This window comes from Protopterus annectens, chromosome 4.part1 (genome assembly GCF_019279795.1).
Source record: "Protopterus annectens isolate FY-2018-M chromosome 4.part1, PAN1.0, whole genome shotgun sequence".
In the NCBI taxonomy this organism is placed as follows: Eukaryota; Metazoa; Chordata; order Ceratodontiformes; family Protopteridae; genus Protopterus; species Protopterus annectens.
Genome location: NC_056734.1, coordinates 469,564,913 through 469,581,976, shown reverse-complemented (window position 1 = coordinate 469,581,976; position 17,064 = coordinate 469,564,913). Strand labels below are relative to the sequence as shown.

General features: G+C 40.9%; 1 protein-coding gene across 1 annotated transcript in view; it reads right to left on the bottom strand.

Moving 5' to 3' along the window:
• LOC122801232 (mucin-like protein) overlaps positions 1-17,064 on the bottom strand; it is a 468,953-nt gene that overhangs the window by 253,611 nt on the left and 198,278 nt on the right. Inside the window, exon 15 of the mRNA XM_044070784.1 lies at positions 6,671-6,856. Within this exon, the coding sequence (XP_043926719.1) occupies positions 6,671-6,856 (186 nt within the window). The remainder of the gene's footprint in view (positions 1-6,670; positions 6,857-17,064) is intronic.

Sequence of the window (17,064 nt, the reverse complement as noted above, 5' to 3'; positions counted from 1 at the left end):
CCCATTTTTGGAATATCCTTTCTGCTATTTCTTTCTTTAGGGACCGATTGTGAGGTACCAATATTGCTCTGATCAGCCTGAGTGCTATCACATTGGACTTCCCTGGGGTGTGCATTGGTATCAGAAAGCATTGGGAAGAGATTGCCCATTGCCATATCCTGAGGGCCTCTCAGCAAAGGTGGTAAGATTTGGTTCCTCCTTGCTTGTTTATGTCCCAAACCACCGACATATTGTCGGACTGAATTGCAATTGTTCCTAGTGGAAGAAAGTCCTGAAGTGCTTGCAATGCTAAGAGCACTGCTCTCATCTCTAAAACATTGATGTGCAAATGGGTCTCATGTTCCTGCCATGTGCCTTGGACCATCCTGCCCAGATAATGCCCCTCCGCCCTATCTGGGAGGTGTCTGTGGTCACTGTTGCCAGCGGTTGTTGTGGGGTAAAGGGTCAACCTAACATGACATGACTGGAAAGGATCCACCATCCTAGATCCTTCTTGCACGACTCTGTAATTCTCATCTGGTGAGATATGGGAAGTTCTTGTAAGGACCACTGAGAAAAAAGGAGCCACTGAAGAATTCTCATGTGCATCCTGGCTAAAGGGATTAGGGTTATCATTACTGCCATGGTTCCTAGGAGTTTTAGAACTGTTTTCACTGTTACTTTTGCCTTTGGCAGGAGATCAGTAATCTGTTGTCTGAGTGCAAAAACTCTTTCTGCAGGTAACTTTGCCATCATAGATACGATGTGTAGTTCTGCTCCTATAAACGTAATATGCTGACATGACAGCAAGGCAGATTTTTCTGAGTTTATTGTTATCGCCAATTGAGAATAGATTTGTAAAGTGGTGTCTCTTGACTGTTGTAGTAGATGCTTGGTGGTGGTGGCAGTCAGGAGCCAGTCATCTAGGTACGGAAACACTTGGAATCTTAGCCATCTCAAGTGAGCCGTGACTATTGCCATGCATTTGGTGAACACTCTGGGGGCCTGTAGTGAGCCCAAAGGGCAGAGATCAGAATTGGTAGTGACTGGCTCCCAGCCAGCAGCATAAGGGACTCCTCGATGGTCTGTCAGTTTTTATGTGGTAGCATGCATCTTGGAGGTCTATTGAGCACATCCAATCATCTCTCCCTAAAAAGGGAAGAATTCGGAACTTGGACTTCTTTACAGATTTGTTTAGTTTGCTGAGATCCAATATGAGTCTCCAGTCCCCTGTTTTTTCTGGCACTAAAAAGAATCTTGAGTAAGTTCCGAATCCTATTTGGTGTGTGGGGACTTCTTGGATGACTCTTTTGTTTAGCAACTTTTGAATCTCTACAGTTGCTTGTTCCTTTTGACTGGGTGGAATGTCCAGGATCCTTCTGAGTTGTGGGATGGAAAGGCAAAAGGGAATGGAATAACCTCTGGATATTATACTTTGTACCCACTTGTCTTTTGTGATATATCACCAGGCTTCTGAGTACAAAGATAAATGCCCCTTGACTGCCTCCAGAGTAGGACAGATGGGCCTCCTTTCAGGAGCACTGGAAGGGTCGGCTGTAAAAGAAATCAAGGTCACCCTGGTTCTGTGGACCCCCTCTGCCTCGTGGATGATGTCTACCATTATTGCTTCCCCCTCTGCCCCTGGGGAAGGATTCGCTTCATGTGTCCTAAAAAACTCCATGGGATTTAGGGCCTGGAAGGTACAGAAAAATGTATTCCAATGGCAGAGAGAGTTTTTCCTTCCTGCTCTCATCTGGTGAGTGTGTCTTTGACGTTTGGTGCTAAGAGTGAGGAACCATTGAAAGGGGCATTGACAAAGGTAGACTTAAAGGGTTCTGCAAAGTTACACAAGCGCATCCAGGAGTGTCTCCTTAGGGAGACTCCTGAACTCCACTGCCCTACTTGCTTCATCCGCTGCATAGGAAATAAGCCTCTGGAGGCGTTAACTATGGAATTTAAGGTGGATAGCTGAGAGATCACTTTGTCTGAGACCCCTGCAGCTAGTGAACCTTGGAGAGCACCTCCTAACTCATTCAGGAGATCTCTTTGTAGCCCAGTGAAGTGCATAAGGTAGTTCAGCGATCCAAGGGTAAAAGTTGCTGATGAGAAAATACACTTCCCATATCTGTCCATTGTTTGAGACTCCTTGTTTGATGTATGGACAGATGAGGATGTTTCAGAGAGTTCCTTCTTGGTGGCTGCTGCCACCACTATAGCATCTACAGGGATGCCTTTAGTAAGAAAGTCTTTCTCTACTGGAGCTCTTATAAACTTATTTGGCCTCTGAGGGACTGGTTTCATTGTGTCTGGTGACTCCAACGCCTTTCGACTACCCAATTCCATTAGTTCATCAAAAGGCAGAGACACCCAGGAGGCTGAAGGTTGAGATCTGAAGGTCTTCAAGTGCACAGACTCCTCATCAGAAGGGTTGATGGGCTTCTAGCCACCACTCTGTTTCAGGATTTCTAAGATATCTACAAAGGAGATATCTTCAGAGGGTGACCATGGGGACCCTTCTGACTCCTCAAGGTCAGTGTCTGAGGTGACTGACTCATCTGGTGAGTCCAGATGCTTCCTCTTGCATGTTTTCTAACAAGAAGCCTCCTTAGAAGGATATTTTGGGGAGGTCTCGGGACAGTGTGACTCACCCTATGGGGCTCCCTGAGGTCCTGAATCTCCGCTGTCCTGAGGACGGGGTGGTGCCAAGACAGATGCCAGTGCTTTAGGGGGAAGACTACCAGTACTCTTGAGTAGAGCTGTAGGTAGGGACAGCACTCTCCTCATCAGCTCGAAAGCAGGTCCCCCCAGCTCTGAGGATGCCCCCAGTTCCGAAGAAGTAGAAGAAATCCAAGGCTCTGACAAGACCAGCTCTAAGCCCGATGTAGGAGCTGAGCTCACCCATGCCGATACCCAGAGAAGTAAGCTCGGAACTAAAGAAACTTGGGTCTGAGTATCCCCCCCTGAACCAACCGGAGAGCTTTGGCTCTTAGACACCTGGGATGGCACCAAGGGTGTCGGCACAGACAATGGTTCTGAAATCTCCTGGACGGGGTCTCTGGACTGAAGATTCTGCAGCAAACGGTACCTGGGACTCCGGCTCTGAAGATCCAGCATGGCTCGCAGGAGGAATCGGCATGGATAAAAGAGTCTTAGTTGGCTCCGGAACTGGTTGAGTTGGAGCCAAAAAATAATTTAGCCAGCTCTTGCAACTTCAGTAGTCTGAGCGCCACCCTATCCACACCATCATCCAAAAGACTTCTAGAGGACCTGGAGGAAAGGGTAGGTGAGCGAGATCTCCAATCACTTTTTGAAGAAGGAGACTTAGGCTTGTAGGAGGTACTCTGACTTTCTAGAGCTTCAGAGAATGGAGTTTTTAGTAACCCTCTGAATATTAATTTATTCTTTCTCTCCTGCAAAACTCGTGAACTGAAAGAATGACAGAAGGTACATGATTCCTGAAGGTGAATGGCTCCAAAGCAATAAACACAAATGCTATGACCATCAGTTAAAGACATTTTCTGCGAACATTTTTGGCACTTTTTAAAGCCAGACTGCTTTGGTTTCATCTCTCTACTCTTTTTAGACATTATGAGAAGGAAAAAAGACTACAAAAAACAATATATATATATATATATATATACATATATATATATACACATATATATATATATATATATATATATATATATATATATATATATATATATATCAAAGTTCAGTTCTGCCCTCTAAGTTAAATGGGCGCTAGGCCTTCTAATTTAACTAGCACTGCTACTAAAGAGAGAAAATCTAATTAAGAAAGATTAGCTATGCCCTCTAATTCAAATGGACACTTGGCCCTCTAACTTAAACGAGCCAAGAAAAATGCTAATAAGGAGATACACACACACTAGAAAGGGAAGCACTAAAGGCTTTACTACAGGATAGGGAGAAAAAAGGCCTGCAACTAAAATGATAGCCAACTAAGCAGTAACCACATTAATGTATCAAATAAACAACACACACAACTCCAGAATAATAACTAGCTGTAAAAAACAGTCCTATGAAACTAAAGAGAAATAACAGCTGAAAAACAGGAGAAATATAACATTTCCAAAAACTTAGCCAAGTTGAAGAACCTCCAATCTTCTTAAGCAGCAAACGAGATCTGAGGAATCACACATTGCATGATGGGATAGGTGCTCAGCCAAGAGCTAAGTGAAAGACTTTGAGCTATAGTATGCGGTTGAGTTGGAGCTGAGGATCAGCTTTGAATCCATCCAGTAAGAATGAAGGGGAGATAGGACAACATAACATCTTATTTTTTAAATGATTTATTCCTTGCAGATGCCACTGAACTGGGCATAGCAGTTCCCTGCATGATGTTAATGATATTATATTCTTCAGGTTGCATTAAGTGTCATAATTAGATGTGATTGTGAGAAAAGCATGTTTGTGGACTGGATAGTTTATTTTTGGAAATGGCAGACTTAGTCACTATTCTCTCAGTAATCAGAAACTTGAAACTGTGTTCACCTTTAACTTTTGCCAATTATCTTAAACACTTAAAAATCTGGAAGTCTAAAATGACTGGTTGCATCAGCAGATTTATCAAGTCATTCAGTAAGAAAGTATTAATTCCACTTTTCAGCACTATAATAAGAGCCACACTTGAATTTGACTGCCTCATATGATATCCACTGTCAAAATCATTCAATAATCTGTTAGCAATTATAGCATAAAATTAAATGGCTTGAATATATTAATACTTTTCCATACATATTTAAGACTTAAAACTTGAACATGTTCTGTTCATCCTATAGAAGTCCAAGGTGAAATCTTATTTTTGTAATGAAGACTTAACAACAATTTATCTTTTTTGTGTGTTTAGAGCCATGTGTTCAGTTCATCCTATACAGGTCCAAGGGAAAATCTTATTTTTGTAATGAAGAATAAACAATTCACCTTTTTTGTGTGTTTAGAGCCATTTAACATACATGGGCATTTATGTCTAAGACATTTTAAATGCAAACAGTATACAATAAATTGTGTTTTTTTTTCTTCTTCTAGAGTGGTGACAAGCTGGAAATGTCCTTACTACATCAAAAAAGTGATACAGCTGAGACATATACATCTAAACAGGAAGACGTTTATGGTGCAGATAAATTTAGGAAGTAATGATCAGTGGGCTAGTTTATACATGTGTTTTTAGCCTGTATGATGATGATGATAAGACATGGTAAAGTGCAGTGGGCTAGTGCTAGATCCTTGTGATACATCCGATCTAATTGTTTGATACTATGCCTGTTTTTTTACTGATACCCAGAAATAAATATTACTTAGCCTGGGAAAAAATCATATTGGTATATTATTTAAAACATACATTGTAGTTCATTCAGTAAGAACTGATAGATAAAACAATATACGGCTTTTGATCAGGCAACAAAAACAGCATCAGCAAGTTTGCTTTGAATCAGTAGACCTGTAGATGCTGTTAGTAAAAAATGGGGAAACATGGGAAAACGTGCTGCAGCTGTGTGGACTCTAAAGAGATACTGTTTATTATTCACAGACAAAAAGATTTAGGATGGCATTCATAATCGTTATGTGAACATGTAAAATCAATTTATACTATCTGTACATTTGCGCAGCAAAGGCCACGATTCAAGGCTACTTAAGCTAGTGGGAGATGGCCACAAATAAACTTCTGAAAATTAGCAAATAAACAGTTGTGAGAAATGATGCAAATCCTGGTATGATAATAAGTCCTCCCACCTATTTATGATTCATAGTCATAGTTTGACATGTTTCTGCTCTGTGCACACATTTATTATAAAAGGGGCGGCATCACACCTTTTCTAGTCACATTGCAATCAGTGAAGATGCTTTCCTTTGCTGCTAGCTTTGCTCTTTCCCAGTGTGAGGTGTTTGCCCTGGCTGGCCCAAAACTGATTACGCCCAGGCTGCTAACTGAAACTAGGTTGCCTGGACTGAAGTTGGAGCTTTATTGTTCTACACCAGCATCACAGGCCACCTATAGGAATGAGCTGGTTTAGGAAGAATCATTACTTCTTCTTCTTCTGTAAATGACCATCTATATTGCATTTACCCTCTAGGCTGGATTTGGGCTGACAAGAGTCTAAGATAAACAAATTCCACTATCTAGCTAGCAAATAAACATATTAAGTCAAATTAAAATTAAGTAAATCACGGATGGTGCACAGCTCAGTACTGAAAGTTGAAAAGATGGTCCCTTGATTACACAATGTTTATTTATCTATAGTTTGAAGTCATGTTAGTTCTATCCCATTTATAGAGGGGATTAGCATCCATGAAAAGAGAAAGAGAGAGACAGAGGGAGGAAAAAGAAAGAAAAATATCTAACTACAGTAAAGATGTTGCATTAGTTGGAAGCGTATGCGAAAAAAAAGCATGCATAATCTAAGGCATGCTTAAGTCTTAGTAGTGTGTGTGTGTGTGTGTGTGTGTGTGTGTGTGTGTGTGTGTGTGTGTGTGTGTGTGTGTGTGTGTGTGTGTGTGTGTGTGTGTGTGTGTGTGTGTGTGTGTGTGTGTGTGTGTGTGTGCATGCGTTTGTGTGTATATATATATATATATATATATATATATATATGCAAGATATGAAACTATTAATTACTGCATCAATTATGTTTTATATAAATAAGTACATATTAATTTAAAAATCAATGCTTACATATGAAGTATCAACTGCTATGTAGGAAGTATATGGTAAGACATTTTCCCAGGTGATTTTGAGTGCCCAGGTGGCTGTGAACTGATTACCAATCTGTGATCCATAATATGTTTTTACAGCATTTTCAATGGCAGTCTTGAAATTAAGTGCATTATTGTCAGTTGTTGGTACATTGAAGTTGTACACCTGTAACAGAAAACAAAAGGAATTAAACATAAGCAAAGAAAAACATTTTTATTTGAAAGCATTGCTTAGTTTTTGATATTTACATTTTTATCTATCTATCTATCTATCTATCTATCTATCTATCTATCTATCTATCTATCTATCTATCTATCTGTCTATCTATCTATCTATCTATCTATGTATCTGTCTCTCTATCTATCATTGCTATTCATTTGGTCGACAATACAAATGAATGACAAAAACTGAGAACAGGACAAATGGATGACTACACATTTGTGTGAATCACACTTGGTTGAATTCAAGTTTTACACAAGATAGGTCTGTAGGAGTGTGCAGGGAAGGTTGTATTTGTGAGAATGTGCAAGAGTTTGTTAAAGCAGGTAGTGCATATCTGTGAGTATTTGTGGGTTAGGTTTAGAGTGAAGGTTAGGTAAGGGGTGAGATTTAGTCTTGTGCCAGTTTGGTGTTGTGCTTTTTCTGTGTCCTTTTGTCTTGATTAGTGGTACTGTTAGGGAAAGAGTTTTTAATATGTAATGTGTAGGGTTTGGGTTAGGGTTAGGAACAGAGCTAGTGACAGGGTTTGGGTTGGCACACAAGACTATAGTGGTGCAGGGGCCATAGTGATAGCTGTCGAGAAGTTGTTTTGTGATTCTCATTTTGTTTCTCACAAATTTACAAATTTGAGCTCTTTCACACACACACACATGTCATCTATCTATCTATATATATATATATATATATATATATATATATATATATATATATATATATATTAAATCATACAAACATGTGTGTGTGTGTGTGTGTGTGTGTGTGTGTGTATATATATATATATATATATATATATATATATATATATATAAAATATTTATATTTATACACCTACATACACATATGTTTATGATTGCATGCGTTGAGCACCACTTAGTCAACTTTCACAGCAATGAAAATATCTGAATGAATATACACTTCATTACACAGCTGTGCTGTCTAAATGGAGAGATGATGAAACTGGGAAGAAAAGGAGACTAGTATTGCTGGAACTGAAGTCATCCTCAAGTCATGGTGAGTACCCTCATGTGATAGACCCTGCTTTTACAAAATCTCACCAAGACAACACTGATATATAGAGAGGTAAGTTAAAAATAAAAAATATATCAGGGTGCACAAGTCCCAGGATAAAAAGTGCCCAATCCTTGTGTACACACTGATGCAAAGACTGGAAACAATGTCAGTGTAGAATCCTAAAGACCTGGGAGCATTCTTACAATGGGGTTATGCCATGCTCAGGGGATAGGCCCAAAAAAGAGCCATAAAGTTGACAGCGAGGACTATTGAGGGTAGGGAAGAAGTAATGAATTGTTACTATTATACAAGATGCCCAGAATTTCCAGATAGAAGAGATTCAAAAAATTAAGAGAGAGATATAGGCGGAAAGAAAAATACTTGCACAAGAAAAGCACAAGAAAAACTGATAAAAGTTTCAAATGCAAATGTGAGTTCATTAATACAACAGAGAGATTTAAAAACATTACACAGACAAAGAAACTTTGGCCCACCAGGAAAAGAAGCAGCAGGGGAAAAGCAAAAATATAAAGATCAAAACTAAGACATTTTTAAAAGGTATACAAAAGAAAAATGAATATGGAAAAGAAAAATAGATCTGACATGGTACACTATTTTTGCAAAGGAGAAAACCAAACTAATCAGTACAAAAAGCAGCTCCAAAGATATCTGAAGAGAAATGTAGGCAAAGGCACCAAGATATGAACAAATTTACATTACAAAAAATAAGAACAGAAAGGGGAAGGTAGAACAGAAGATCAGTAAGGAAGAAATTAAACAAATAGAACCTGAAGTTATGGAATACCTGTAAAGCGAAGATTTAGTGTAGAAAATGTAACACATGTTATGTCATAATATGACAGAGGAATGAGTCCCTAAATTATGGAGAAACAGGTGGAGCAGGATACATCTGAAGAAGAAATATGACATGGGAAGGAAAATGTGATTTGATATGGCGGGATATTTATGTAAAGGAGAAAGTAAAAGCAAGCAAGACAGAAAAGCCACAGCAAAGATGTTTGAAAAGAAATACAGGTAAAGTACCTGAATATGAAACATTTCACAATACAAAAAAAGAAAGAAAAGACAAGGTGAAATTTAAAAAGAGGATTAGTAATCGAGTAAAGAAACTGAATTTATGGGTTACCTGCAAAGTGAAGGATTTAGTGTAGGAGATCCAAGTCAGGTAACATCACAGCATGATGGAACAATGAGTCCCAAAATTAAGGAGAACCAGGTGGAACGGGAAGCATCTGATGACTTGCCACATGATGATGCTCCAGAGCCTTCAGTTGGATACCAGTAATAAAGTTCAGTTGGACTTGCACAGCAAAGGAAGGACCAGGAAACAGAGGCAACTGTGATGCAGACACTGTTGTGGAGTGATGGGAAATTAGTTCCCATATGAAAGACCAACGGATAATGCAGGATGTAACTGAAGAGGATTTATCACAGAAAGATGTCTTGGAACTTTCTGTAGAATGCCCACAGAAAACAAAGAGCAAAGAATGTACCCTCAGTTTAGAAGAAAATGATGTCTAAGGGAAGATCTAATTGATTTAATAGAGGTGGGTAGATATATTAAGAGTGATGAAAGAAACAGATTACAAAAAGTAAATAAAACCTAAAATGTTAGAAGTTTGATAAAACAGATCAACACAGTAATTAAGGCCATTAACAGAAATGCATGTGATATAACAGAAGTAAATAGGATATATTACTGTGTGGCTAAACTAATAACAGACAAATTCTTACCACAAAATCCAGAACAACAAGGGAAAGGGAGGGAAGAAAGTAAATGTCACCATGGAAGCATCAAACAGAGACATAGAATGAAAAATGTGATAAAAACAATGCAGAGTATCAGAACCGACCAGGATGTATCATACACTATTGTAAATAATAAACTAAAGATATCAGCACAGACAGAAAAAAGAGCCCTGGGTTGGAAAGAAACAAATAGCTGGTCTAATTTGTGTATAGGCTTGGTCTTATGCAAGTAGAAATAAAGTTGCCTGTGTACATCCAAGGAGTGAAAGACTCTATCACTGTCTTCCTGAGGGTTAGGAAAGAAGGTGGGCAGGTGCATAGCCTGATTTAGGGAGAGGTCATTAACCAACTTGGGGGTGAAGGCAGGATTAATCCTGAGGGTGACCCTGTCCATATGGAAAACTAGGAAGGGTAGTGTAGCCATGAGGGCTTGAAGCTCTGAGACCCTCCAGGCTGATGTCAAAGCTACTAGCAGTACTGTTTTCCAAGTGCAAAACTTCAAGTCAGCCTTGACAGCTGGTTCATTGGGTGGCAGAGTGAGTTTTTCCAGCACATTATTAAGATCCCAGGGAGGAGGAGTTGGTTTTCTAGGAGGTTTTAAGTGTAAAACGCCTTTTAGGAATAGTTTGGCTGGAAGCCTGGAAGCAAGTGGGGGCTCCATAGGCAGTCAGGCAGAAATGGCAGACAGGTGTGCTTTTCAGGAGGAGTAAGAAAGCCTGTCTTTAGCAGTTCACACAGGTAAGAGAGAATTAGAGGCAGGTTGCTGTTCAGCGGCTCTATCTGTCTTTTCTGACACCAGATAGAAAACCTTCTCCATTTAGAGAGATAGGATTTCCTCATATTTGGTTTCCTGACCTCCTGCAGGACTGAGAGCATGTCCTCATTGTATAGGTGTCTGAAGGGAATTAGAATCCTATCAGCCACAGGGAGAGGTGCAGGGATCTCCACTGTGGATGAATCTGTGTCCCCTGGTGCTATGTGACCAGATCCACTGAGGGGCATAACTTGTGGTGATTGCCCTTGGATAGATGAAGAAGTACGGGGGAATCAGTGTTGCCTTGGCCAAAAGGGGATCACCAGCAAGATTTTTGGTGAGTCCTGCTGAATTTTTAGTAGGACTCTCTGTATCAGAGGGAAGGGGGAAAAGGTGTACAGGAATTTCCCCTTCCAGGACATTAAGAAGGCATCTGTTTGAAGAGCCTTTGGGTCATAAGTTCTGGAGCAATAGCTTTGGAGTTGCCTGTTTGTGGAGGAGGTGAACAGGTCTATCTGTGGAATACCCCACCTGTGGATCAGCTCTAGGAATACCTCCCTTAACAGCATCAACTCATGACTGTCTGAGGAGGTTCTGGTTGAGGAGTCTGCCTGGCAGTTTTGTTGAGACGGGATGTAGGCTGCCTGTAGGGAGTTCCCCTGGGAGACAGCTAGTTCCCATACCTGTAGGGCTAGTCTGCAAATGAGGTAGGACTTGTTGTCTCCTTTCTTGTTCAAGTACCACATCACTCTGGTGTTGACTGTGAAGATCTTCAGAATGCCCTGTCTGAGGAAAGGTAGAAAGACCTGCAGGGCCAGAAGTATGGATGACATCTCTTTGATGTTGATATGCCATTGTTTGTGCAATGTCTGTATGCATGATCTGAGAAGGGGGGGGGGCAATTGTAGGGGGAAACCTGGGTTTAGGGTCACCTGGGCCATCCACCACTTTAGCTCTTGGTGGAGGTAGGGTAGAAGTGGGATTCTGAACTCTAGGGGGTGAGACTGCTGGGTTCATACTGAGCGAAGATACAATTGCATCTTTTTCATGTGTAATCTTGCCAGTGGCACCATGAGAATTGTGGCAGCCATGTGGCCGAGAAGTTTGAGGAATTCCCTTGCAGTCAGGGCGGGTGAAAGGAGAGCAGATTAAAGGTGTTGGGTCAGGGAAAGCACTTTTTCCTGAGGTAGGAAGGCTATCCTGAGGTCTGTTCTGATTCTGCATCCTAGAAAGACAATGCCTTTTGTAAGATTTAGATTGTATTTGGGGAAGTTTATAAGGAACCGTAGGGACTGCAGCAGGAGCAGGAGGTCCTCTGTGTGGACTAGGAGGGTTTGTCTGTCTGTTGCTTGAATGAGCAGATCATTTAGGTATGGGAAAATGTGCATGACTCATGTTCTGCAGTAAGCAATGACTGGGGCTAGGCATTTTGTAAATACCCTTAGAGCAGTGGAGAGTCCATAGGGCAAGGCACAAAACTGAAAATGCAAGGAGCCTGCTTTGAATCTGAGGAATTTTCTGGAGGATGGTTTTATTGGAATATGTAGATAGGCTTTTTTGATGTCCAGGGTCACCATGAATGCCTGGGGAAGGATGAGGGGAAAGAGAATGGGTAGTGTTATCATCCTGAAGGAGGGAACCTTCAGGAATGGGTTGAAGCGGGAAGGGTCTAGGATGGATCTCCATGGTCCCTTCTTTCTGGGCACCAGAAAAATTCTGGAGTAAAAGCCTCTCCCTCGAGTAGAGGGGGGGTGAGTTCTATGGTGCCTTGGAGCAGCAGGTTGTTTAGAACCTCGGGGAGGAGGGACCATTGTGAGGGGGGGGGGGTAGTGGTATAGAAAGTTTTTGGGGGAGGGTCATCCAAGACATGAAGTAAACCTCCTTCAAGATAGACAAAACCCATTTGTCAAATGTCACTAGGGCCCATGCAGGGAGGCAGTGAGAGAGATGGGAGGATGAAGGCATGGTGGGAGGAGCAGGGTAGAAAAGGAGACAGGCAGTCATATGTTGCCTGCCCTTTCTGGAAAGGGAGGTCTCTGGGCAGAGGCTTGAGGTGTCCTAGACTGAGTAGTATGCCTCCTAGGTGGTCTTCTAGACCTGGAGGGGGTAGAGGGCCTAGAAGACTTCCTAATAAACTGTGTCTTGGCAGGGTAGCTCTTTTGAAAATTTGGGATTGGAGAGACAAGAAGATGCTTAAGATCCTGTAGCTCATTCCCTTTTGCTGAAGTGACTTAAAGAGATCAGCTACCTTGGAGCCAAAAAGGGCAGTGTTATCCAAAGGAGCATCCAAGAGTTTGGCCTTAAAGTCATCTGGTAGGGCCTGAAGATGCAGCCAAGAGTATCTCCTCAATACTGAGGCAGATGCAGGTGACCTGGCAGAGGCCTCTGATGCATCATATGCACACCTTAGGGAATGTTTATTGAGTTGGGAGATGAGCCCAAGCAAGGAAGACAGGGATCCCTTTGCAGACCAGTCAGGGATCTCATTAAGTTCCTTAGAAGCTTTGTCTGGTAAGGCCAAGGATTATTTGGCCATGTGTGACTGGTAATTTGTAGTCCTAAAGGCTAGAGTAGCTTAGTGTATATCTTCATCCCCCACCTCTCCATGGCCTTGCTGTCTTTATCTGCAAGCAGGACAGTGGTAGTAGGGAGAGGTTTGGTAGCCCTATCAGTAGCAATAGAAATGGTTGCTGGGTTAGCTGGTGGGCATTTGAAAAGAAATGTGTCTGCATCAGGCACTCTATACAACCAGTCTGCCCTTCTAGGGACAGGTGGCTGTGAATCAGGGTTTATACATGCTGCTTCAAAGGCATCCAGGAAGGCAGGCTGGACAGGAGGAATAGTGGCTGGGTTAGGAGATTCCATCTGTATCAAGTCATATGTTCTTTTCTGTTGCTCAGACATGTCTGAGCAATCCCATTTTTAAATGTCCCCTCATTAGATTAACAGCATCCCCAAAGTTAAGGTCTTTCACAGGGGAGTCAGGTTCAGCAGAGGTTTCTTCTGGGGATCCATACCCCAGAGGGGAAAATATCTGTGAAGAGTAGGACAAGGAGTCCTCTGAGGAGTCAGACATTTCCTTTTCTGCAGGACGGCTAAGAGTAGTCTCTGGCTGAATAGGCCTGGGACTAAGAAGAGGTGGGGCAACATGAGGGAGGTCAGGTGTAGGCCTAAGGGCTAGAAAGGCATTGTACAGACTCTGACTGAAGGCCTGTCAGTCAGGCAAGGCCTGACGGGTTGAAGTGACATGCTTTGTTTTTTGTTTTTTCTTTGCAGGCCTATCCAGCGTCTGGTTGGCAGTTGGCCTTGAAGAAATAGAAGGAATGGCAGAGGCCTGCTCCAAGGCACCCATCTCAGAAACTGGTTCCCCCCTGGCGTCTGAATCAGGTGCCGGGATATCCTCCTCAGACTTGTTGTCCACTCTGGATTTTGCGGCATCCTGGTAGGTACCCACTTTATCCCATGTGGTGGAGGCTGGTTCCTCGGCCAAGATAATGGTAGCTACAGGCTCTGAATTGGTGGAGGGAGGCGTGGTGGAAGTGGACGGCCTTGTGGGCTTGGCCCTCTTCCTAGGTGGTTCAGATGGGGCATCGGTAGCAGCTTCCATTCTGAGAGCAATCTGCCTAAAACGCTGTTTTTTGAGGTATAGGTCAAGGGCCTGAAGTCAGCGATAAAGGGTCTTAGGGATGAATGACTTACAAATGACGCAGCTTTTATAATCCAGTTCCCTACCCAAACAAAAAAAGACACTGGTTGTGGCCGTCTTTGTGGGGAATCTGGCAACACAGTTGCACTTGCTCTTACCAAACATTAACAGACTATAGTAAATACAAAAGGACTGAAGAAAATGCCCAACGGGGTACTTATCCTAATGCAAAACTGATCCGACATCCTCGAGTAGCAGGAACACCTGGCATATGGCTGGCGGCTGAAAAGTTCTGGGGACTGGTGCACACAGATGTCAATTTTATGGCCCACATACCAGCCTACACATTAGATGTCTGACACACCAACAGGGACTGGAAAAGCTTTCAAAACCTGGCCGAACAAGCTGATGGGAAGAAGAGTAAACCCAGTAGTGAATGCTGCAACGTTGGAATAGAAGGACATCATGAATGAAATATGAATAAAGTCCAAGCTATAAACCAATTTCCTCTTCCTGTTCTAATTTAAACATTTTGGTATAACTGACCATCCCCAAAAGGTAATGTATCATTTAGACATAAAAGCAAGAAAAATGCTTAATGCTTATAAAATGGAATATAAAAATATGTGTATACCAAGATTATACTTTCTCCACTCTGAGGGAGGTTTGGGCCTCCTCAAAACTGATTACATGTATAGATATGTAGTTGTGGGACTGTATATATATATATATATATATATATATATATATATATATATATATATATATAAATACTGACCTCATCAGATCCAGACATACTGACAATTTTACAACATGAGGACAGTAAGTTTAAGATGACCTCTCTGCTTAGTTTAGCAGAAGCATTCATGGAGCAAGCAGAAATAGAAATCATATCAGAAGTAGACACAAATCAGACTGCAACTAGATGTGCCAGAAAACAAAAGAAAGAAAATAATGAGAATAATCAGATGAGAAGGAAAGAAATTTGGAAAAGCCATAAATATAGTAGTAAGTATAGAGATCTCCTGGAACAACCTCATGTTGATCACAATTTGACACAGGAATGGTTAAGGAGAGGTGAGTTGGAACCAAAGGATGAAAGGTTAATAATAGCAGCCCAGGATAGTGGACTATGTACATGTTGGTTTACCAAGTCCATTGAACATGTGGGAGAAACTGACAAATTTATGTTCTGTAAAAAGAATAGGAAACAATCGCACACTTTGTTGCTGGGAATGAGACAGTCATGGCAGAGGGCTTGTACTATGAAGGGCATAATAATGTGATAAGACTGTTGTAGTGGGAGTTGTGCAAACCCTACAAAATAGAAGTAGCTGAGAAACATTGGAAACATGAACCACAAAGCATTATACAGAATAATAACAGAAGAGTACATCACATGGGATCACCCATTACGAACAATTCAAAAAAACATACACGAGAAAAACAGATATAGCAGTCCATGCCAAAAGACAAAAGTAACATTGATCACTGACATTGTTACACCCAGTGACCGTGGTATCCCACATGCAGAGAGACACAGTCATAAAATACCAGGATTTGGAGGCAGAAACAATGACAATGTAGAAGGATACCCAGGCAGTCCCAATACTAGTAGGTGCAATGGGTCTAATAAAAAAGAATGTGCGGTCATATTTAGATATTGTACCAGTACCTGTAACTCCATATGAATTGCAGAAGGAGTCAATTCTGGGCTTAGAGCACTTCTGGCGAACATCAAGCAATACTAATTTCATGAAATTTAATTATATCCTGACTTAGGAATGGGGTCCATTCCTGTCATTAAACCTGTGCACAACACAGATAATCACCTTACATCTACTTCATACTCCTTCAGTAAACATTTGAAAAAGTGATAAAATCTGAGTAAATGCACAATTTGTCCCACAGCTGGCCATATCACAATTGACCATCTTACATGTGCTTTGCATGATATAAATATGTCTGTTCTACCAATCAAAAAAGTAACGGATATATACTATTCTAATCAGTACACTCAGCACACATACAATCCCGAAATGCACACAGGTAAGTACACTGCATTTACTTGGGGTGTACCACCCCCACGGTGACTATTTTGTTTTTACTGATACCATCATTGCACATCCAAAACAGTAGTGCAATACCCTACACATTGCACTGTTCATTAGACCATGTACAGTTAATAAAACCAAAGAGAAACTATAGATAAATAAGAGACAGACTTTTTTTAAACACAGTCGAAATATGTACAAAATAACAGTCATATTTTTGGCACTTAGTAGACAAAAACACTAGTCATGATGAATGATGGAGACTGGTTCATAGATGGCAACCAATAGCCCACCTATTTCTTCCCAAAATTTAAAGGCTGAGCTCAAGAGATTAATCATTTATTACCAGCTTAAACATATAAACAATAGCCTGTGCTGTTTACAAGGATTCTACATAACCTAACTAGAAAATACAGTCAAGAAAATCAGGTTGTTGAACAATTGGAAATACTGCAGACACTGGTGGGATAATACATGAATTATATTAGGGACAGCCTGAAAAAGTAGGTTCAGATCATGAAGATAACAGTATACAAGGTGAATCAGCATATTAAAATACTTGTGAAATGGAAAGGAGAAGCAATTGTTGGATCATATATTTTACTGAACGTAAAAGACCCAAAATGTATAGACCAGTCAACTTTCTTCATTCTCCCTCCATGTGGAAGAGTTTGAAATATATTTTCTATGAAAAATGTTGCATGTTTTATATTAGAACAATTAAAGATCAGATAAATAAAATGAAATTAAATCAAGTATAGTTTGGATTCAAGGGAAAAGAGATTAACACTACAGGCTTGGTATTTATTTCAACACATAATTAAAAAATATGGAAACATCCAGTGTCAAATGCTGTTTGTAACTTTTTAGATCTGGGATCTTTCTTTGATTCCTTTAAAAAATATGGTAAGTCATGGAA